Source organism: Drosophila pseudoobscura, chromosome 3 (assembly GCF_009870125.1).
Source record: "Drosophila pseudoobscura strain MV-25-SWS-2005 chromosome 3, UCI_Dpse_MV25, whole genome shotgun sequence".
Taxonomy (NCBI): domain Eukaryota; kingdom Metazoa; phylum Arthropoda; class Insecta; order Diptera; family Drosophilidae; genus Drosophila; species Drosophila pseudoobscura.
In genome coordinates, this window is record NC_046680.1 from 7,086,845 (window position 1) to 7,109,438 (window position 22,594).

The 22,594-nt window shown below is 47.7% G+C and overlaps 4 protein-coding genes across 14 annotated transcripts in view; 2 read left to right on the forward strand and 2 right to left on the reverse strand.

Annotated features, from left to right (window-relative positions):
- The first annotated feature begins 4,620 nt into the window (after positions 1–4,620).
- Jabba (jabba) lies at positions 4,621–8,839 on the forward strand. Of its 9 annotated transcripts, none has more exons than XM_015183822.2 (9): positions 4,621–4,883; positions 6,161–6,396; positions 6,459–6,808; positions 6,871–7,116; positions 7,187–7,352; positions 7,771–7,872; positions 8,005–8,316; positions 8,418–8,492; positions 8,548–8,839. In XM_015183822.2, exons 2-9 carry the CDS (start codon positions 6,174–6,176, stop codon positions 8,727–8,729), a joined length of 1,656 nt encoding a protein of 551 aa, XP_015039308.2. In that variant the 5' UTR covers positions 4,621–4,883; positions 6,161–6,173; the 3' UTR covers positions 8,730–8,839. The 9 variants fall into 9 exon arrangements, 8 of the variants coding, with proteins under 8 accessions (XP_015039308.2, XP_015039314.2, XP_015039309.2 ...); XM_015183828.2 differs by having other exon boundaries at positions 7,774–7,872; XM_015183823.2 differs by having other exon boundaries at positions 8,005–8,214; positions 8,548–8,835.
- Cyp12b2 (Cytochrome P450 12b2) lies at positions 8,827–11,106 on the reverse strand. Its single transcript, XM_001360373.4, has 6 exons — positions 10,752–11,106; positions 10,510–10,633; positions 10,207–10,453; positions 10,032–10,148; positions 9,549–9,975; positions 8,827–9,483 (listed from the first exon to the last, which is right to left on the reverse strand). The coding sequence occupies exons 1-6, from the start codon at positions 10,848–10,850 to the stop codon at positions 8,872–8,874; spliced, it is 1,626 nt and encodes a 541-aa protein (XP_001360410.4). The 5' UTR covers positions 10,851–11,106; the 3' UTR covers positions 8,827–8,871.
- Positions 11,107–11,615: 509 nt separating this feature from the next.
- LOC6898217 (uncharacterized) lies at positions 11,616–13,013 on the forward strand. Of its 2 annotated transcripts, none has more exons than XM_015183829.2 (3): positions 11,616–11,987; positions 12,053–12,685; positions 12,747–13,013. In XM_015183829.2, exons 1-2 carry the CDS (start codon positions 11,769–11,771, stop codon positions 12,326–12,328), a joined length of 495 nt encoding a protein of 164 aa, XP_015039315.2. In that variant the 5' UTR covers positions 11,616–11,768; the 3' UTR covers positions 12,329–12,685; positions 12,747–13,013. The 2 variants fall into 2 exon arrangements, with proteins under 2 accessions (XP_015039315.2, XP_002138283.3); XM_002138247.3 differs by having other exon boundaries at positions 12,758–13,013.
- Positions 13,014–14,498: 1,485 nt separating this feature from the next.
- Hs3st-A (Heparan sulfate 3-O sulfotransferase-A) overlaps positions 14,499–22,594 on the reverse strand; it is a 52,240-nt gene continuing 44,144 nt past the window's right edge. For both annotated transcript variants that reach the window (XM_015183830.2, XM_033378464.1), the window contains 6 exons: positions 21,577–22,588; positions 19,459–19,879; positions 19,137–19,352; positions 17,071–17,468; positions 16,482–16,675; positions 14,499–16,418 (listed from right to left, as the gene is read on the reverse strand). In XM_015183830.2, coding sequence (XP_015039316.2) covers positions 16,195–16,418; positions 16,482–16,675; positions 17,071–17,468; positions 19,137–19,352; positions 19,459–19,879; positions 21,577–21,920 — 1,797 coding nt within the window. In that variant the 5' untranslated portion in view covers positions 21,921–22,588 and the 3' untranslated portion in view covers positions 14,499–16,194. The remainder of the gene's footprint in view (positions 16,419–16,481; positions 16,676–17,070; positions 17,469–19,136; positions 19,353–19,458; positions 19,880–21,576; positions 22,589–22,594) is intronic.

Below are 22,594 nucleotides of genomic sequence, written 5' to 3' on the forward strand. Positions count from 1 at the left end.
CGTGCATACGATACGAGTAGAACGCGTTTTAATGGCCAAAGTATTGAAATTGTATGTCCTTAATGGGGGAATTGTGTATGGGGGCTCGCTGTGCAAAGGGCAGCAATGTCTTTAATGCCATATCATGCACGATTCGATAGAGAAAATTGGTCAGGCTAATCGCGTAATACTAAAGGCAACATCGGGCATCAATTATGGAACACACGAGCCGAACTGTGTTTTATACCACAGAACTTTAGTCAATAAATCAAGCTCGAGGCCAATCATCAATTATTTAGACATGGGTCAGCAAGTGTCATATACTGCTGGCACAGTCTTTCTATCTATATGACCTCCTCTCTCTCTCTCTCTCTCTCTCTCTCTGCGCTCACCTGTTGACATTCTTGCTGTTCTATTTCCGTGCGGCAAGCAAAAGTGTGTCTTACCTCTCTTTCTACCGCCACCTGGATCTCTCTTTCACTCACTTTGTAGCCCTTTTGTGTGCCTCAAGTCTGTTGCCTGCTGTTTGCCTTATTGGCCCTTTTGAAATGTGACGACATTGCTGGCGGCTGGCTTTACACTGCCATTTCCCCGTCCAAGCCACTGAAATTGGCGCCATGCTGGTTGTCGTCGTCTGGCCCCCCCGCCAGGCGGAGCCGTGCATCTGTAGCTGCTGGCGTGGCCCGACTGTAGTTTGCTGTGCGTCCGATTATCATGTTTACTCAACACGCAACGAACCGCAACCGAACGCAAGAGTGTCCGACCTTATCACAGCGCCTATGCCTAATCGTTTGTCGTGGTTTCGGCTCTAGCTCCACGAGGACTTCTGCATATGCCGACGAGGTGAGAATAAACAATTTCATTGTATTCCCATGCTTGTGTTTAACCAACAAAGAAACGATTATTCAGCTGCGACCCAGACGGGTACACCATATGGATCAGTCGTTCATAATTAACACATGTCGATGCCTGGGCCATCGCGTCTCGAGATGCTGTCGGATAAACGCCCCACACTAAACATCTAAAGGGAAATTCGAAATTGTTTCCCCCAACAGGTTTCTGGCTAAATGATTTTCTTTCGATATTGCATATTTCATGAAAATACTTTTCCACATACTATAAGCAAGATATATACATATGTACATCTTTGTGTGCGTGTTTCTCCCCAGCTGCCGAGTGTGGATGTTGTTTTCTGTTTACTGGCTTCCTTACTGAATTATGCATGTATTATTCATGCAAATTTTCAGACCATTTTGTGTCCTTCAAGTGCTTGAAAATGCAGGAAAATGGCAGGACTATAGCCTGGAGAGGGGGGTGGATAATATGGCTATCCGCAGTGATGGATATTTCTCATTTTGGCAGCCCATAAATGCTGGCTTCAGACTGCTCTTCCAGTAACTGTCGGACTAACGATGAAATTAAATGGAATTACGCTTACTTGCTGATGGCCAGGCTTACGCTGATGCCTCATAAGAGACTGTAAAGCAGGGATTACTCGCTGTATGTGTGTGTGCTTTGGCGGGAGGTTAACGCGGTGGCCTGTTTGGCTGGGTGGTAATAAGAGGGCTACAATAATGTGCTGCCCCGAAGCTTTCGTTTTAATTAACTGGGTTACCTTACGGCCGGAGCCGCGCTCTTTTTTGGGTCAAGTAATTACAGCATGCTAGCAAACAACAGCAGGGATAGAGGGAGGGGGCTGACACCGAGTGTTGCAGCAAGTGGAAACTGTCACTGCAGTTGGAAATGCGTTCTGCCGTGTCCCTGCCAAAATTCGTACATTCAAAAACTCTGCTCTAACTTCATTCCCAGTTGCTTTGCTTTGGCGCAGTTTTCCCATTCAATTTATTGCAGTTTTGCAGTTCTATATAAATACAAACATTTAATGTTTGGCAACTTGCAGATGGGCGGCTGCCATTTCAATCAAGAAATATAGAAGAACACACATATACAGAAACAGTGGGACACGGACACAGGGCGGTAGACATCTCTTGGCCCCCAATTGTGATAGTGGTCTGCTGTCATAGCCAAGATGTTGATTTGTCAAATGGCCGCACAAATAAGGGTGAAATTAGAATGGGGGGAGGGTGAGGCAGCATTGGAGGAGAGCGTGAAATGAGCGCCAAGCGATAATTAAAAACTATATCAGGCCAAATAGCACGCGACATCTAGACAGAACAGAAGCAGAGCAAGCACTGTGTTGGCCATTCATTTAGCCATGCCAACTGCCATCTAGTGCTCTGCTATGTCTATGTGTGTGTGCGTTTCTATTTATACATACATTTATGCACATGTATGTGTGTTTATATTTGTGAAAACCGGAAGCGCAGCGGCATGCAAAGACGCCATAACCGCCATGACGAACAGCAGCAGTAAGCAAGGCGAATATCCGCGCGGAACCCGTGCGTGTGCGGGGGTCAGAGGCTCTTCGTCCTGGGCCAACCCGTTGGCTGACATGGCGCCAAAATCATTCCGAGGGCTGACAGAAAACTAAAGCAAATGCGTACGCAAAAATATTCCACGTACAGGAAAAATCATAATCAAGGTCAGGTCTTTCGGGGAAGCAATCGCAATCTAAGTATACACCTTAACAGCTCCCTTGGGCGGGCAGTAACAGTGTGCGGGCGGCATATTCTCTGTATTTAAGTATCGATACATGTAACCATGGAGAATGTCTTTGTATCTCAGGGAAACCATTCGTTGCGCTCATCAAAGTCGAATGTTTCAGAGAGCACCTAGATCTTCGCCAGTGGCCAGTTTTTTTAAGTCACAAACTATGGCCCCCACCCTTCTTTAGCTGCCATCTCCCGGCAACAGAGGATGAGCTTTCCCTGTGGTTCGTTTAAGCATTATATAGCTTTATTAACCCTTTTCCTTCCACCGCAGGAACGTCTCAATTCCTCAATCCCCCCTCGGGTGTGGGGCAGAATTTATGCGCAAACTAATTTAGACAAAGCCGCACTCAGGCCGCATAAAAATAGCACGGGCAAATTGGGCCCGTGTTGCCACAAAAACCGCTCCGCTCAGCAGTTGGAGTGGCGCCTCAGCAGCAGCAGCACCACTGGGCCAGCATCAAAGGGAGTCACGTTGGGGGGCCCAAAGGATGAGAAATAACGGATTGTGTACGTGTTTTTGTATGTGTGTGGGGTCTATAAAGTGGAGCTGCTTAAAAATATACACAACCGCAGCTGCCATGGCTGCCAGCAGTCGAAAACCTGGTATTCCCACTTCCTCTAGGGCCAGGTGACAATTCTGCAGCACTGCTTGCCCACTGCCCTCCACCTCTCCACTGTGGCCAAATGATGGCTTATCAATAGATAAAGCAACACTTACACATCCTGTCACATCCGTGCCAGAGCTCTCTGGCTGGGAGAGGGAGTGGAGTGTACCAGTGTCAGTGCGACTGTGCTTGGCGGTGGTGTGTGTGTGTGTGAGGTCACCAAGACGAATGCATTAAAATTTTGGTGCCAGAGACGTCCCGTCCTCCGCTGCTCGCTGGCGCTTTAGGTTTCTCATCGCATTTCGGGCTTTCATTGGTCTGCTCCTGCTCCGCTTTCTCCCTCTCCTCCCTCTCTTGCTTTTCAATTGTACGGCCTGGTTATGCTTTCAGAGCTATTTCCATTTGCGGTTTTGGTCAAATTTGCTTCTAGAACACTGCACTGCACTCGATTAAACCTTTTTGAAAACAAACACGCAACATAAATGGTGCGCGCGGGGGCTGCGAGCTCGTTCCAGGACTCTGCGTACGGAACGGGTAAACGTGTTTGCTTTCATTGAATGGCGCGTCCGCGACGACGTTGCTCCATCCGAACTCGTGGAGAGTTTTTGCGCAAGTGGGGCTTTTGGTCTCTGGCGGCATCAAGAGAAAAAAGAAAAAAAGAGAAAAACTTTTCGAGCTTTTTCAATTTACATTACATTTACATTTTACATGACACATAACACTTGGCATGTGTTCTACATCTGAACTTTTATCTTGTTCGCAGCCGGACAGGCAGGGAAATTCTAGTTTGTGTAAAGAAAGCCCAATGAAAGCGATTTAAGGCGCTGATCTTCCAACAGGGCAATAACATCACCGACCCTTGTGGGAGGCAAGCTAGTGACAAGCTCTCAGCCTCGAACATCTCCATGAACTGCTACAACAGTTACATGCAGCACCCCAGGCCTGAGAAGGAGCGTTACAGGGATCGTTAGCCAAGCGACCCGCTCCAGCAGCAACAGCAGGGCTGTTTGAGCTTTCCGCTGAGCGCCTGTGTGAGTATTTTGTGGGGAGGGACCGAGAGGAACTGAGGTAATTTTCAATAATTCCATAATACAATTTATTAGCTGCATGCATGCTGAAAAGCTATCGCTGGGCCCTCTCAACAACCTTAAACGCATAACTCCCACCAGCAATATGCCAGCGAGATCGTATGGAGAGCGAGATAGAGAGAGCATGGTAGACAGATAACGCGAATCGGCTTGAGCCGAACACGAAGCCGAAGATGGGCTGATCCAAGTCTTTTATATAGGGTGATGGATTGTCGCCGGGAAGTCGCATACATACACTCATACTAATCATATTACAAACCATTAGGAGAGCACTCTCGCACCTTTTATTAACATACCGTCGGCTTACCAGCTTCGGCCGGTGCCAGTGACAGCACACACGATTCCAGCACCGCTGTTCAATCACTCGGTAGTTTCTCAGCCGCATGGATCGTGCGCTCGTTGGCCATCAGATTGAGTGCAGATTTTGAAAGTGTTCTGCAAAGTGCTTATTGTGTTGTAAATCAATTACATCTCTAATTAAAACTCAACCATTTTGTGAATACTGAAGACTTGCGGCTGGCTCGAAAGTCTTTTCCATCTTACAACGAGAAAAAACCTTTCAAAAGGGACATCAAGAGAGGAGGAGGAAGAAAAGACCGGTAAGTAGAGGCATGCTTTAGTCGGCCCCTGCGCTTTGTCTGCTGTTTCTCCGTGCGCCATTGCATGAAAACTACCGTTATCAGTGTGTAGGCGGGGTCAACGTCGCAGTTAGTTTTTGCGCCTTGCACTTTATACTTTTGCTGCAGTTCTTCGCCCTATCTCTTACTTCCTCCTCCTACTTCTCCTGCTTCTCTCTGCTCCTTCTTCTTCGGCACATCTTTCGAAACGTTACACTGTACAGCACAGTTCTGGACCTTATGTAGGTGTGTCTGAGCGTGTGTGCTTTTTGCATTTCGATACACTTTGATCCCACGAAACAAATTTTTGATAATTTTATTATTTTTGCTGTTTGATTGTACTTTCGCGTACTTTCTGGGCGATGCAATAAGCGCTATAAATATAAAATAAAGCAATGTGCTGCTTGTGTAACTGTATTCTATAGACCAGACTTCTTCCATCTGCAAATGAACACGAATACTTACTATAAATGATTGGACACAATGGAAACTACAATCAAAGTAATGCAATTAATATAAGCTGAACTTTAAGATATTGTTTAGCCCATGGGAGTACTGGGAGACTTCCTCTAGAGAATCATACAAACATATGCAATAACTGATAACTTTCCTCCAGCCCATTATCAGAACTACTCATAACCTCCCACACCATGAGTTCGAGACATCTCACTCTCGAAACATGTCTCACGGCCGCAGCCGATGCTACGAACTATTCTTAGCGATTCCGTCTGCTTCCAAGCGGAATCGTACAAAGTTCAGATGTTCTAATTTTATATTACTTAATTTGTTTTGATTTGTATTATTTTTTCTTACCTTTTTGTTGCTTTTGGTAATTTTTTGTCGTTAGTCATTGCGGTGGAAGGCATAAAGTACTCGTAATATACATAGCTCTAATATAAGTTTCGCCAGGCCGCAGCAACAAAAAATACAAAAGCGGGGCTCAAAAGTGGAAAAGTGCGATGTGCCGATCTGGAGCGATAAGCGGATCCACTTTCGAGTCCACCGACAGACGACAGACAGTTCCCGGTTCTGGGCAACTATCCCAAGTCTATGAGAAGTCCGGTATTCGGGTTGCTCGTCTGGTAATCACGCGGAACGATAGCGATCTCAGGACCCGACTTGTACCTTAACGATTCTAAAGTAATTAGCGAAAATCTGTTGCGCAATAAAATGTAATATATGGCAGAATATAATCAGAAACAAAAATTAAAAGTAAAAGTAAAATGAAATGAAATCAAATGTCTATTAATCACACACAGTCGCAGCATCAACATGGCGCAGGAGACAGAGGCAGTAGCGGGAGTCAAGGGTCAGCCCCGAGACCATATCGAGGAGGATGAAGTCAGCGAATTGCACCGGACACGCAGCTTTTACGACGGAGTGCGAGAGCAGGCCGAGCGCTTTGCTAGCACGCGCTTGGGTCAGTTCATAATCGAACGCGGGGATCGTGCGCTTCGGATGATCGAGGACACGGCCAAGTGGAGTCTGCCGCAGGGTAAGAAACAACACCTACTGGTAGACATCCCTAATAGCTTTTCGAAAATTAATAATTCGCAGAAAAATCTGCTGATCCCTTGCAACGGCCTCTGCCCTGGGGTCCGTTCCTGTTTCTGATCATTATGCTGCGCCTCACGCGCATGTGGTTGTCGCTGGGCGCATTGATGATCGGCAACAGCCCCATCTCCCCCTCCGACTTGGTCTACTTCATTCAGACCAGGCGCCGCAAGTTACGAGCCATTCGAGTGCATGGTCTAAAGGTGATGCGGCAGCGCCAGCAGGAAGTATCCTACGGCAGTGGCAAGGGCTTAACCCATAAGCTCACCCAGTGGTTTTCCCGGGCTATGTGCCGCCCTGGCGTACAGAAGGCCAACAGCGGGCGACTCTTCCAGGTGCGCAACATGGAGCAGGTGAGTCCTTGAGTCATTCCCGATTAAGAAGTGGAGGAAGTAAGTGCCATCTCCATCCGCAGACTACACAAACCAGTCCGGCTGTGATGAAGCGTCCGCGTGAGGATGAGACGAACACTGATCCTGATGCCGACCACAATCTTACCATCGACCAAATGCTGGCCAAATACGCCCTGGAGAACTCGGAAGATGACTCTGACTTCGTGCCCAATCCCGATGAGGAGGAGGAAAGCAGCGACGGCACCAGCTCCGAGTCCAACACCAGCGAGGAGATCAGCAGCGATGAGGCAAATGATATTGCCGATCAGGTATGATATCACATTAGCCATAGCCATTAGCCATAGTCGACGTTCCTCCTTCAATTTGGATTCTTCCCAGGCCACACGAAAGCCCCCAGCTTTGGTGGTGGAAAACGGTGTACACAAGGCAGAACCCAACGAGAGAAAAGACAAGGAGATGGAGATGGCAAAGGAAAATGACAAGGGGAAGCTGAGCGCCACGACAACCAGCAATGGCGGCCACGACAAGGAGCAGGCGGAAGTTGGTAATGGACATTAAACTGTTATTAAGACGCTCGTGCGTAGCCCCCTAAGCCTAGGTTAACACCAGTATCGAATATCGATTAAGCGTAGATGAAACTGAACTTGAAACGTTGTCATGAAATACAATACAATAACGATACCAATACACAATATACTCCCGAGATCGATTCAGTCATTGCTAGTGCCAGATCTAAGGGGATCTCCCAGTGGATCTTGGCCATATCCATCGTCCATCAATCCATCCATCCATCCATCCAGCCATCTGTCATTCCGTCCAGTTTTGCAGTATACGAAAATTCCAAATTTGCCTTAAGAGTTTTGTGAGTTTGGCTTTGACCTTCCGTTAGCTTCTTGATTCCCTGACCTTGTATCTCTCTCTCTCTCTCTCTCTTTCTGTTCGTCTATGAATGATTTTTACAGCAGGTGGGGCCAGGCTGGAGGAGGACAAGTGGAAGTCCTCGCCGGGACACATGAGTGCTGCCATGACGAAAATCCAATCCTACAACAGCACGGCAGCTGCAGGTAACTCACGACATATTCGCTCCCACTCGATCGCAGTTGAAACCGAGTTGATCGAGTGCTCCCAATTAACATTTTAACGTTAGTATTCTGTCTCTGCTTCTGTTACTCCGTGCATGTGTTCAAAACCAACAGCCGGCACTGAAGCAGCAGCCCCATGCGAACCCGAACCTGAACCTGAAACCGAGTCCGAATCCGATCCCACACCTGATCCTCAATCCCAATCCCACGATGAGTCAGACGATGACGGCAGCAGCACGAGCAGCAGCAAAACTGGATGCACAGTCTACCGAAGGGAGACCACATTCGAAAAGACCCAGCCAGATACCCAAACCGAACAGACCAGTGAAGTTGCTGCCACACTAACTACCCAAGTATCCAACTATCCCACAATCGACACACTAACACCAGCCACCTCCTCCGAAGATATATTCTATAGTCCAATTGGTTTGTCCCTACAAATGTTCCACCAATCATGCATGATGCTAGTCATTCTCTATATATCTGTGTATAATCATGTTGACTGTAAATATTTTGTCCCATTACAGGATCACCAACCCTATTTAATACCAGTCTGGGGACTCAGGCTCTGCTGAAGAGTGTGAGCATTCAATCTGTCTTGGGTAAGCAGTAAGTTATCTTCTGCGTATCCCCTAACTAACCTGTTTATTTGATCAGCACACTCCACTCCCACCTTGGAACTGGAAGATGTGGCCTCTGAAGCACCCTCCCATCAGCCTGAACCCGAGATAGCCCCATCGCAGCAGAAGCAGCCACATCAGCATCAGCAACAGCAACAGCAGCAGCAGCGACAGAACAACTATTCCCACCAACGCTATCGCGGACGCAACAGACGCTAAGCGATAATGCATTCTATCTATCTATATATCTATATACATTCCTTACTTTTTTACTTTAAATTCCCATATTGTTAGTGAATATCGTACTGCGAGTAAATCTCTGAACTCAATCGACAGTCTGTACTTGAGCGTAAACAAAATATCACAAGGATTCACGAACACCTTCGACGGGCAAGAACTTGAAGCGGATGTCGCCGCAGGGCGACAGGATGATGGTGCTCTCGTACTGGAGGGGAGCGTTGGGCAGCCAGTTGACGTGGTAACGACGCAGAAGACGCACCAGTAGGGTCTCTATCTCCAGCTCCGCGATGCGCTTGCCGATGCAGGTGCGAGGTCCAAACCCGAAGGGCAGGTACACAAACGGATTGCGGGTTCTGGCTTCCGGACAGGCCAGGACATCGCCAGCTATGTCCGCCTTGAGCCAACGCTCGGGTATGAAGTCCGCACTCTGGGCAAAGTACTCATCGCTGTTGGATAGCTCCATGACGCCCATTAGGACGCCAGTGCCTCGGGGCACCTGATAACCGGAGAGCACCAGATCTTTGGTTGTGATGCGGAAGTTTCCAGGTGTGATTGACGTGATGCGTAGTCCCTCCTTGATGCAGGCTCGCAGATAAGGCATGTTCTTGGTGCTCTCATCGGTCAGCGAGGCCTTGGAGTCAGGCAGAATGTGGAGAAGTTCTCGGCGCAGTTGCGATTGTTTTGAGGGATTGCATGCCAAGTGATAGAGAATCGTTACAAAGGCAGAAGAAGTCTGGAATGATTCGAACTTTGTCATTAAGAGATCTTTACAGATCTTTACAGTATCATCCCACAAACCGTATCGATTCCGGCCATCAACATATCCATGGCCATCACTACGGCCACCTGCTTGTTAAGTCCCAACAACTGTTCCAAGACGCATTTGTTCTTGCGGCCGTCATCGATCTCAAAGCGTTGAATGGCCTCTTCGATGTAGTTGGTGGTGATCTCAGTTATGTCGTCGTAGGTCTTAAGAAACCGTTTGAAGCCCCGCGTCTTGTAGTATGGCCAGATCGAGGGTTGCACATCGTACTGGAAGCTGTAGTTGAAGAAGTCGCTCATGTGCTTGGCCAGGCGAGCGGCGTTCGGATCCGGCTGATCGCTGAGCAGACCCATGCGTGTGTTTAAGGCCACAAAGCTGATGGACTCAAAGGCCCAATTCTTCAGCTGATCATGGAAGTCAGTCTGGAGCAAGTGGGTTTCCGGATCCCTCTGACTCTCCAGTCTGGAAAGTGTATAACAACGTCGGATACTTTATCTTTTTTGGGAGACTCGTCGTACTTATCTATGAACTCCTTCGCTATCTGATCAAGCTGCGGCAGATTCTGTCTGACGCTCTGAACCTTCATGAGCACAGGATTCACCTTGTTGCGGATGTCTGCCCAGTCCTTGCCCTGTCTAGAATTGGGTACTGAGGAGGTAATCTTCAGGTCTACTGGACTTCATTCAGACTCACTCTGATACCAGACCACCAATGCCTCCAAACACATCCGGTCGCTTCACCTTGCGGTAGTAGCTGAAGCTTTCCAGGCCGATGCGTATGGGCCAAACGCCTTCGTTGCGGTAGGTCAACTCAAAGTCCTCTGGATTATATGTGAAGACTACATCTGGTTTGCCCATCAAGCCCGGCAAGCGATAGATATCCCCGTACATCTCTCGTAGGCGACGGTTCATTTGAATGAGGTTTGTGTTATGCAGTTTGCCTGGGGGAATAATCGCTCATAGAGTAACGGAATAAATGAAATTTTTTCAGTCTTACCGCCTGGCAAAAAGTAGGATAGCATGCGCCAACCATTGGGTCCGGGCAGTTCCCCATAGGACATCGCCTGCTGCCATCTCTCATCTGTGCGCGGTGGGGACTTATCCAGCAGTTCCAAGTGGGTCTGTTCGTAAGAAAAGTTTCCTTCTGTGTTTGTAAACAATTACCGCTCTCTGAAAGCTCGCCAAACTTTCGCTCTCATTCTGCATCTATCAGCCTATCTCGCTCGCTCACCAACTCACCTGCTGACCAAGCGTCCCACCCAGTGACAGGTCTCTGGCATTAAACAGCTGATGGGCTGCACTTTGGCGCCGCACTGTTTTCATAGTGTTTTTCCACATCACTAGTCAGACACAAGTCAAACTAGTTGTTATTATATATAGTGCAATAATAAAGAGATATGGAAATTGAAATAAAACGAGGAGCCACCGCCGGCCAACAAGCAAAAATTGAAACTGAATCACAGGCCAAACGACGAGCATGATATTAGACTTAGGTTGAGCTTTCTCTCTGTTGATTTGTTTGCACCAGTGAAAGCTTTTCATACCCAATAATCGTAAAAGCATCGGGTATATACGTTTAAGGAATGCCAACCGTTGTGTGAGCTTAAAATTAAAATTCTGCTCGTGCCCCTACTTGAGCGTAAAGCGGTGCATACTTTGGAATCAACTAATGAATCAACTAAACTAATGTATAATAGATGTATGTACATTTATGACATGAGATCTTATACACTGCTTTCCTTGTCAGCTTTGCTGCGAATTAGTGTTCGTAGCCGTCTCTAGACATATCTCCCGGCTACCAGTCGAAGAAGTGAGGCACAAACTAAATTAGATCTGAAAAGTGTTCTTTCAGCATTCTTTTTATATAAGGCTATATCTGTTTCTGCAGTTAGTTGAATGTCATATAAATATTACTGACATAAATCTCATAGTTGACTGAGGTATGAAATTTTATAAAAACTTCCATACAAAATAAAATATTGGGAACACGCAAAAATACCCAATCTAGGGAGGCTCTGAGCCTGAACGTGATGCAAAATTTGTTTAGGTCGTTCGCAAAACCCAGGGCTTAGTTCATTCTAGTATTTCTATCCGTACAATACACACCTATAGCTCAGCAAAATAAAATTGTAAAGTTTTAGTTTTTTTTTTTTAATATTTTTCGAATCAGTACACAGTTTTTTTCATATACAAAATATTTCACAGTCCTCCGTTTTTTGTGTCGGATTTTTGTTTCGTAAACTTTGTTTTGTAATAATGTCTGAAACCGAAAATTCATCGATGTCATCGGAAAGCGAGGCCCGTGACTCGGCTCTCCCAGCTTCGAATGGGATGCGATCGGCTGCCGCTATTCGAAATTACATGGGTGGATGCAAACAGCGGTTTGGGCCCGCACACAAGAGAAAAGCTGTGCTGAATCTGGCAGCGCAGCGGTTGCGCCGGATGTCTCCAGAGCACGTAGCCCGGTCCCGTGAGGTACGTTCTTTGCATCTAAATCTACCCGTCATCTAATGCAACAGCTCGTCTTTTGATCTCTACAGCCAACGTCTATGTTCTTGCCTATAGAAGCGCTTAGTGACTGTGACCTGGAGCCCTCGTATGACGGTGGATGTGGCGTGAAGCCGAAGAGACGTATAAGCTCTAAGCGCAAGCCCAAAGGTTCATGTGGCAATAGCCACAGCAAGCGCCCGAAGTCCTCAAGTGTTAAACGCAGGCGCCGGATGTCTGCGCCTTCTAAGAAGTCCAAGCGCGATGCCAAGCATGGCTGCGGCAAGAAGCCCAAGAAAGCCAGGAAACCCAAGAGGTCCGTTTGCTAGACAAAGACCGCATAAAAAAGAAAATGAACGAAGAATGAAAAAAGAAAATGAAAAAAGAAAAGAATTATAAGAAACGAAACAAAATCATCGCGCGAAAGATAAAACAGAGCTTGGAATGCCCCAACCCCAGCCACCTACGAGCAACCCATCCTCAGCGCCTGCGGGTTATGATTCCAGGTGCCCATATATCCATCGAGGGATAACGAGGAGTCGCTAGAGAGCATCGTGCAGCAGCAGCATGCATTTGACTTCCATTCCGATCCGGAGGCCGCGCATGCCGTGCTGCTCGGAACACACTGTCCGATCACCATTATACCTTCGGAGCCCTGTCTTCAAGAGCGTGTAAACATGCCCATTGTGAGTAGATGAGACGAAGAAGACCCCTCTGGATAGAAGGTGCACCATTAATTTTATTTAGTTTTCCCGTAGCATTGTCGCCTGGAGGCCGTCGTCCAGCATACGGCCATCACTCTGCTCTCTCGATCGAAGAGTATTCCTGCAATGCTATTGTGGTTGCAGCTTGTATCTTCCACATTCGGCTGGTGCTGCTACGTGCACGATCATGTGCGGGAGTGGGAAAAGTATCCGGAAAATGTGCGGATCATCGAGCTGGTAGAGGCCGACTTCCTCAAACGAAATGTCGATTGGGTGGCGGTGTTAGATGGTGGGGACATTTCCGATAAAACAAAATATTACATCAAATAAAACCATAGAAATGCATGAATTTCGTAGTCTATTCTTTGTTAATTAGTGTGCCGAAATCTATCTCCCGCTCGAAACCTTAGCGGTCTAGATCCAAGCGCTCATTATTTATGTTAAGTGAATATATGTAATTCGCGTCGATCGATGTGGAGCGAGGGCCGCGAGTTCTCAGTCACCAGATTAGTCCCCGGCATTTCACTTTCATTCTGGAAGAAATTTTGCAGTCGATAAGGTATCGAACTACTGGTTGATTACATTCATTGCATGAAGTGGATTGGAAATTGACTGTGGTTGTCAAAAAATGGAAATGGAACTCCTTAACTGGATATCGTGTCCGATAAAATATAGATAAAATATTTAAAATATAGAATATCGAGATCTACCTTTGCTGTTGCATCGTCTTACATGTAATGTAATCTGAAAACTTGTCAAATTGGGCGGCTAAAATGTCAACGGAAGCTGTAACTTGTTCTGATCTTACCATAAGATAAGCCAGACAATCTCTTACGAAATCCTTAAAACTCTTCCGTTTTGTTTGAATTACATTTATTTATTGCATGCGGTAAAATGTTCCATAGCTTAAAATGTGGATTTTTTGTTGGTTTTCTTACAGTTGTTTTGTTGAATTTATTTACGATTTGGGTGTTTCTTTTTTTTTTGATTTGTTTTGTTTTGTTAATACTTTTTGTATGTATGTACATTGAAAATTTGAATAAGTTGCAAAGAGTTGAGTTACAGTTAGAGTTAGAGTTAGAGTTAAAGTTAAAGAAATAGAGTTGATTTTTAAGGTACATTATAGTTTTGAGTTTTGCACGTTCAATTTAAGTAGACAATACATCAATAATATCAATATCAATGGAGGATCTAGAGTTGAGTTAAACGTTTGATATGTATTTGGTATTTGCAATTGGCGTAGTTCAAGTTTAAGTTCGAGGACAAAATGCAACTACAAATCGCTCTTAAGTTATACTCGTCTTCACGATATATACTATATATATATATATATTTAATTTTTTTACTATAACTAATATACTTTGAAAATGGAAATGGTTGAGATTCCCATTCAGTTTCTGGTTAATGTTGTCTTCTCTGTATAAAAATATAAACAAATTAGAAATGTTCGTTGTCTTTGCTATAATATTGGGGTTTGCTTGGTTTTTCAGAATCGAGTGTAAATAATTCGTAACAAACAAATGAGAGTAAATCATTCTGCGGAGGACCTTCAGTCTTGCTTTGATTTGATATTGCTTGGTTGGTTTCATTCCTTTCGTGGTTCCTTTGTCATTGAGAGATCAGCATGGGGTACATTTACATGTCGAATATAAGTAAATATCTGTAAAAACAAGGCTTATACATCTCATAGTCTATTTCCTGTTTAGTACTGTTATTAAGCGCTAGTCGAGTTCTGTGCTGAAGATCCCTACAAACCGGTACACGAACCAAAGGGGGAGGTACCTCTATTCATATGTAGTATATGTATGTGTGTATATCTGGGTTATAAAAGGAAAGTGGATCACCATCGAGAGTGTTATCCTAAGTAGTTCACACTGAGTTTGATATGCATTACGAAATTTTTAGACATTAGCTAAACCGCCGATATGTATGTGTATATTATAGGATTATCTATAGGCAGAGTTCGCTCGTTAGGAATACAAAATAATCTGGCTAAAAATGCATTAAAAAACTATCTGTAATAAACTTACGCACTATGTGGGTGCAGTTTACTCATCTGTAAAGATATCTCTATAATTTTTTCCTTTGGTTTTTGGTTTAGGCAGTGCATCATTAATCTAGGATAAGGGCATAGGTATGTATGTATGTATTCTGCTAAAATTTTGTCTAAGACGATTCCAATGACACATCGCACGCTAAGAACTAGGTCAAAATCTAAATCATTTACAATAAAATTGATGCTCAACTTACGGGCTAGGATACAATGTATGTATGTATATAATAATATATCTGTATATATGTATATTTGTTGTCTATATTTGCGCTGACGATTGCAGCTGATATGTTTCGATTTCATGGTTGGTTTAGCTACCGATATGTATCATGACGTTAAAATGGCATTATGTATGTCTACTTGTCGAGAATACTATATGTATATAGTACTGTACTCTATATACATAGATATATAGATGATATGTTTAGGTTTGTGGTTGTTTCCATATGCACACATTTAATTCAGCCGACTGTTAGTCTAAATACATTTTTAATTTCCTCAAAGTGGGGCCTTCCTACCTCCACTGGCTGCTTGTCTCACCTCATCTCTCAAATTGCCTCTACCCTCTCTCTCTCTCTCTCTCCCTCTCTTTCTCGTTCTCTTTCGGTTGCAATCATTTTCAATTTGTCTATGCTTATATGCTATAAAATCACATTTAGTTGCTTAATTAATTTTTATGCTCTCAGACACTCGTACACACACACTCACACTCGCATGTGGCAGAGAGAGAGGTGCTGGCACTCATCCACTCCACACATAAACGGACGTACAAAACGTGTAACCTTCGAACATCATGTATAGTATGTAGATATTGCTTTTATTTCGCTATATAGACGCTGTGTATATGGGCTTCAGATATGTGATTCTGAGGGACTATATACGAGTAGTTGCACCATTCACATTTTCATGGCCTGCTGCACATCGAAATGCGTACAGTACACTATATTTCCAGTGTTTTTTCCCTTCTTGTTCTTTTTCTCATTTCCTTTCTCTAGTGCGAAGGCAAATTTGCATGCGTGGGGCCGATGGGGAGGCAGGGCGGGACGGTAGCTGGTGGGTTACGGGAAATGGGAATGCAATTTTTCAATACGCGCGCATAATTGAACTGTCAGAGCACTTGGATGGGTGTGTGGCTGGGTGGCTGGGTCGCTTGATGGCTGCATGCTAGGCTCCGCAAGTGCGGACCCGGCCAGGCAGAAATGTTTCGCGAAACTCCGCAAAATATACAACGGGTAAACTTTGCCTCCTTTTTTTCCTGATGCCGCTGCCGCTTCTGCTCCCCGGTAATTAAAATTGCTGCACCAGAGGTCCAAAGGATTGACCACTGGCTGGCAGATTTATTTGATGGGATGGGAGGGGATGGTGATGATGCACTTCGCACTGCACTCAAAGGTGGCGCCCCTCAGTCCATGTTTCTCAGTTGGGAGTTCTTCAGCGCCTACTCCTCGGGCCAGCCGAGATCCTCGCCCACCAGCTCGTAGAAGCGTTGGTTGTATTCGGCAAAGAATCTGCGCAGCCTGGAGACCACCACCGGGTCCACATGCGGATGCTTTCGGCCCTTGGTCTCGCGCAGGCAGCGATCTCCATTGTCGTAGCGCAGGCAGTAGAATCCCTTGGTCTCGTTAAAGTAGAAGTGCTCGCTCTTCACACGATGCTCAATACCTGGGAAAGATAAAAGCATTCAAATAGAATGCCAGGGAACATGAATATGTGAGGCCTACTCACCCAAGAACGCCTCGATGCGCCTCAGCTGGGAGACCGGGTCCTCGATGAGGCGATCCCCGTTGACCACCAGCAGCTGTTCGCGCGGAAAGACCTCCAGCCAGCGGTGCAGATGGACATGGTACATGGATATGCTGAGCGGTCGATAAGCCTCGTTAACGGTGCCATTGGGAAATATGGCCAGCTCCTCAAAGGACCTGCAAAGTGGTGGGAAAGGGGGTGTGATTTAAATTTTTCTCTCAGGCAAAGCAAAAGAGAAGAATGGCAAATTGAATCGCCAACAGCTGCAAATGAGCAGTCATGCCTCGGTCTACACTCCATTTTCCCCAGTTAAACAGAGTCCTGCCCCGCCCCAACCCCAGCCCCTGCCCCTGTCTCTTTATCTCCGCCAAAAAGTGAGGCCGCAAGAAGCAACTTTCCACTGCAGAGCGACAGGGATGGAGTGAGCCAAGGACAAGAGTCGTCGCATTTTGGGCAACTTTCATTTGCAGTTTGCATTTCATTTGCATGCCAAGCAGCCCCGAGAATGGTGCGAAGATGGGACTGGGTGAGGGACTGCGTCTGAGCCTGCGACTGGGTTCACTTCACTTACTTGGCTGCCAGTTGGGCGGCACTTGCCATCGGCGATGGTGTTGTCGTGGTTATCGTTCCGCCAGCTCCAACTCCAGCTCCTGCCGGCCGCCTGCCCGCGACGCTTAACTTTGTCTTTGTCTCCTTGGCGCCCGCCCCACTGCCACCGACCAGGGCATTGTCATAGCCATGGGCCGCCTGCAGCTTAGCATACAGCAGCGACTGTGATGGCATCTTGGGAGGCTGGGCGGCTGCCGCGGAGGCGCCACTGCCGGAGCTCTCCCGCTCGGCCAGCGGCAGGATGGCAGTGGCCGCATGGCTGCGCAGCTGGGTGTAGTCCGAGATGGCCCTGGTCACTGGCTCGCGGACAATCAGCAGCAGCTTGATGCTCGCGTTCATGGCCCGCACTCGTTCCGGCACCTGCAATGGAAATTTAACATAATGAATTTAGAGGCAATGCTCAATGGAGGGAACTAATTAAAACAGAGCGGCTTTTTTCCTAAGCAGAGCGGGAGGCTCTGCCTCTGGCCCAATCAGGGCATGCATATACTCTGCCTGTCCCCCGGTCTATCTCTTGGCCAACTATTTTCACAATTTAAAAGTCGCAATCTAAATGAAGCTCTTCTCAGGCTTTTTTCAGCGTTTGCAGAATAGTACGAGTGCTAGGAGGCCTTTAATATGCTGCATAGTGTAGCAGGCTGCCGTCCTGGGCGCCCCCCTGCTGCTGCACTTCCGCAACCAGTGTACTGTGAACAATTTAATTAAGCCGGAAAATATTGCCGTACAATAAAAGGCGGGCAGGCAAGGCGGCATGGCCCAGCCCCAGGAGCAGGCCGTCACCCTCCCTTGAAGTCCTTGAATCTGCCACGATGAACGTTGAGTATAAATAGCCTCCCAAATGGGCGAAACGAGCCGAGTAAATAAACTTAATCAATTTCAATAAAAGCCTCCTGCCCCACTGCCACCAGCACGGGCCGTGCAACAAGTTCCGAACTTGCTGTCGTTCTTTCAGAATAATTCACGCTGATGAACCATTTACAGTCTCCTCTGGTGGGAATTTTGTATTCCCTTTAAACTTTAATGTGGGGAAAATGCATTTGGAGCGACCCACAAACGAAAAGCGCACGGAAAATGTCATATGGCAATGCGTGCCCTGCTGCTCCTGGAGGAGGGAGGAGGTTCTCGCAGGTTCTGGCAGGTTCTGGCTGAGGCCAAAGCACGCCCCGGAGAAATATATTATTTATGGCGTGGGACGGAGGTAAGGAGGCATCTGCCGACGAGAAGCGGAGCATAATTTGATATATTCCGCAGAGTTTTCAAGGGAAAAGAGCATTAGCTGACGGGCCCCAGATGCAGATGCAAATGCATCCGCTCTCAATCAATATTAATAACAGCATTAATGAAGATTTATCCAACGCACAGTACTCTTTGGCACTTGCCACGTGCAACCTGATGCTGCTGCATAACAAATTGAAATGGTGCATCAACCGACGGACGCGCACGGCAGTAAAAAGGAAAATTGAAACGGAACTCTGGATAAAATATTGCCCTGCCCGGGCCCTGTTCCCCCACTTTCCACTACCACCGTTGGAGTGCTCTCTGCAAGTGACACATGCAACTTCCGGCTCGTAGCGAAATTGCATCAGACAAACCCAATTTTGTGACACTCTGCGGGCACAGCAGCAACAGAGGCAGCAGCGGCAGCAGCAGCGGAAGCAGGAACAACAAAAACTATAATAAAAGTTGGCCAAAGAGCGATTCCACTTGGGCGTTAGACGAAGCCGTTTGCCAAATGAATTTCCGCTCTGGGGCCCCGACATGGGCACGGAAATTGGCTGGGACATGGTCGAGCGTTTCATTTTAATTTGATAGATGGATGGACGGACAGACAGACACATCCATCGGGGCGGCGAGGGAGCACCAGGAAAAGGTGAGTGTAAAGGGACAGCGCTGGCAGGCAGTTAATTAATAATTACGGTCGGACGACTGTTAGGCCCGGATCCAATGCAACACACACCTAATTGGCAATTAGAGATCAAAGGGACTCCGCTTCGAAAGGGGAACCCCAGAGAATGGGAGGGCACTCACCTCTGGCGACACAAAGTAACTGGGACTCTTCTCGATGGTTATCTGTCCTCGGAAGGAGTGCGGCATCTTCTTGCGATACCACTCCAGGCCCTTCAGATAGTTCTCGTCCCGATCGAAGAAGTGCACCTCGCCGCCGGCCTTCTGGATGCGCGGATGCAGATACAGCATCTCCAGCAGAGCCCTCGTCCCGCACTTTCGCACGCCAATTATGAGGGCCTGGGTCCATCCGGAAGCGGAAATCGAATGAAATGTACATGAACATACAAATGCCATTGGCAGCAATTAGTACGAGACACACAGAGGCAAGAGATTTGGTACTCACCTGCGGCAGACGCCGACTCGTTTTGGGAAAGTGCACCCGACTGGAGGGAAAGACCATGGGATGGCTAAGCTGATTCGCGTTGGGCACTGGCTTCACAAAAGCAGGCAAATGATTGGATGACGATGAGAAGGAGGAGAAGGAGGAGGAGGAAGAGGAACCACTTGCAGCTGAAGATCCGGACAGGGCTGATGCGGAGGCGGAGGCTGCCAGCGAGAGGCGATGCCTTTCGTGCACTGCCTGAGCGGCTTGGATGTTGTACACGGCACTGTCGTAGAGCACGTGAAATGTTAGGAACAGCGAGATCAGCATGACCGTGAGGAAGACGACGGCCAGCTTTGGACGGGAGACGCCCACCACCAGGATGCAGTCCGTGTGCGAGGCATCAGGTCCCGCCGGTCGCATCGCCGATTTCGGTAGCCATCTGTAAGCGGAACGAAAGTGATTTTTGATTTAGTTTTCCATCAGACCAAGTCCTTCCCATCGCCTACTCTGTGTCGCCCGGTAATTAGATTGCCATTCCATCGCTGCTGAGTAATTAACGTTGGGGCACAGCTAACACGAAACCCATCCTCTCTCTCTACCTGTCCCTTCCCTCTCGGGCGTTGCGAAATTAGCAAGACGACACTTTGCCGTGTTCTGGCACTCGTCCTCAACCCCAGCCCAATTCACGTTCACGTTCTCGTCCTCGTCCACGTCCGGCAGCGCTTAAGCGAATTCCATTATAAACGTTTCCGCTTAGACCGCAACAAACACTGGCAGCATTATTATGAGCAGCATACTGCCGCCACATCAGGCAGCAGGAGCCAACAGAAGGAGTAGGCAAGAGGCCACGCAGCCGGAGCACTAGGCGTATACGTAACGTTGCCTAATGGATGACTTCATTTGCAGCATGCCGCAGCCGGTGCAAGAGAGCCAGAATGCAGGGTGCACGGGCATTAGCAGGTGACAGAAGGAGCTGCTGCTGTTGCTGCTGGGGCTGCTGGTGCCGTCAGTCTGCAGCTAAGTGCATTTTCATAGACAAGAGGTGTGCAGGGCTGGTGGAGGGAAAGGGCATGGAAAGGAAAGGCTAGGCAGTGTATGGCAACAGGCAGGACCCCACCACACGCCCCTCTATCACCACTTGTTCGAGTTTCGCATGCGACACCTCGTTAAAAGTAACGACACACTGTGCCACAGGCCCGCAAGGAGTCGAGTCGAGTCGAGTCACTTCACTCGACGGCACCGTTTGTGGCGCACATTGCAACCTCAGAGCGAGACCAACTGACTTCTTCCACAGCTCTCCTCTCCACACTCTCTGCCAGCAGTTTTTTCCTCCGGGCGTCTTGTCGACATGCTTTAAGTCCGCCATTTCTTCATGCCCTGTTGTTTTTTCCCCAGTAGCAGCAGAAAGGGGGGCGACAGTGGCAGCAGTCGTCGGGACTGCGACTGGCCTCGTTTCACGCCCCATAGGGCTTGGGCCGCCTGCCACTTGACTGCGATCTGCATAAACGCAGCTGCCCCCCTCCCCGCCCCTTTCTGCTGCAGCTGATGCCACTGCTGTCACACGCTTTGTGGGGCTGTGGCAGGCTTTAAGCTTAAGCGTTGAGCTTTAAAGGCAACGCCGGCTCTGTTCCCACTAATCCTGACAAAACTGGCAAAAGTCTGCTTTCTTTTCGCCTTTCTCCTGTGCGTTAAGCGCTCTTCCGGCGCTCCATTTGTCCCTCTTTTGCTGGGCATTTGGCCTTCTTTTCGTCCCTTTCCCTCCCTGTTAAGCTCGTTGGGCAAATATTTATAATATGTATTCTGATTCATTTTTCCTTGGGAAAGCGTCGGAAGCATGAAAATCGAATCGAGCAAATGTTGTCCCGTTAAAGTTAATGCAATTTTCATTTGGCGCTCTTAAAATGTAAATTTTATTAAACCATCCAGACGTGACACGCTGTACACTCTGCCCCCTTTCCACCACAGCGCAATACCCCACGGGAGGGGAACAGTTTGACCTTTTTTTGATGTTCTCTGTGTTTTCCACTCCTTATCGGAAAAATCCGAATCGAACCCCAGCACACGCCTCCGCCACCGCCCTCGCCACCGCCCCCAAAGGGAGACCCTAAATGATTTGTTGGCTCTACTCGTACTCACAGGATGTCCAGCGGCAATTTGACGGAGCAATCGCGCAGTGTCGCCTGGTGAGGATTCGAGTGCTGATGAGGATGCTGATGCTGTGGATGCGAGTTCTGCTGCTGCTGCTGCTGGTGCTGCTGCGGATGCTGTCTCTGGTGGTATTGCTGTAGGTGGTTGCCACCCCCGACGCCGTAGTGCTGATGGTGGTGGGGATGCTGCAGCAACTGCTGGTACTCGTGGTGGCCCTGTCCCTGCTGATGCCCATCCTGCCGTGGCAGATGCTGTGGCTGCTGCTGCTGCTGTTGCTGAAGGGATTGCTGCTCGTTGCTGCTGCTGCCCGCACGTCTTTTGGCCGCAGTCATCAGTGAGGCAGCGGTGTACCGGGAGTACGTTCAATGGAGCCCAAATGATAGCCGCTCTTGGCTGTTACTGCAGCAACTAATTGGCCAGTGCCGGCGCTCCACTCAATTGCAGCGGACAAGCAGCATGCAGCAAGGATGGGGGCATGGATTTATGGCCCACCCGCCGCCACGCCTCTTGGGCTATCGCCCTACTTGGACTCTTCTCCTCTCGGACTCTCTCTCGCTAGCTCGTGTTCTGGCTTGTTTTGCTCTTTAATTAAATTCCAGCAGATTGCCGGAGAATTTGTAATCGGAGTTTCGCCTGTTACTCGCTCACTCGGTCACCGAAGCGGGGCATTGACTGGGCGACACATAGGGCCTCATTTCCGTCAGGACGCACAAAGGGGAGCGGTCCCATCGCCACCATCATCAAATTTAACATCTCTTGGACAACATCCAGGTTTTACCTTATTGTTGTTCCGTAATTAGATTTGTTGTTGTTGCTGTTGTCCTTGGTTCAATCCGGCGTCGGTTCTGGCAACTTCTTCGCCAACTTTTGTGCTTCTGCTGCAAAGGCAGCTGCAGCCAAAGTTACTCCCGGCTGTGCTTTTGTATCTTTTGTTGCTTTTGTTGCTGGACGCCATTGTCTGTTCTCCAAAAAATAGCGTATTCCAGGAGCTTCAAGTCAACTGCAA

What these genes read in the sequence shown, in the direction of transcription:
- Jabba (XM_015183822.2), top strand. Translation starts at nt 6,174, where the DNA reads ATGGCGCAGGAGACAGAGGCAGTAGCGGGAGTCAAGGGTCAGCCCCGA. An exon ending in TATATTCTATAGTCCAATTG is followed by an intron (nt 8,317 to 8,417) that starts GTTTGTCCCTAC and finishes GTCCCATTACAG; the next exon opens with GATCACCAACCCTATTTAAT. An exon ending in GAGCATTCAATCTGTCTTGG is followed by an intron (nt 8,493 to 8,547) that starts GTAAGCAGTAAG and finishes TTATTTGATCAG; the next exon opens with CACACTCCACTCCCACCTTG.
- Cyp12b2 (XM_001360373.4), bottom strand. Translation starts at nt 10,850, where the DNA reads ATGTGGAAAAACACTATGAAAACAGTGCGGCGCCAAAGTGCAGCCCAT. An exon ending in GTGGGACGCTTGGTCAGCAG is followed by an intron (nt 10,634 to 10,751) that starts GTGAGTTGGTGA and finishes TCTTACGAACAG; the next exon opens with ACCCACTTGGAACTGCTGGA. An exon ending in ATTGGTGGTCTGGTATCAGA is followed by an intron (nt 10,149 to 10,206) that starts GTGAGTCTGAAT and finishes ACCCAATTCTAG; the next exon opens with ACAGGGCAAGGACTGGGCAG.
- LOC6898217 (XM_015183829.2), top strand. Translation starts at nt 11,769, where the DNA reads ATGTCTGAAACCGAAAATTCATCGATGTCATCGGAAAGCGAGGCCCGT. An exon ending in ACGTAGCCCGGTCCCGTGAG is followed by an intron (nt 11,988 to 12,052) that starts GTACGTTCTTTG and finishes TGATCTCTACAG; the next exon opens with CCAACGTCTATGTTCTTGCC.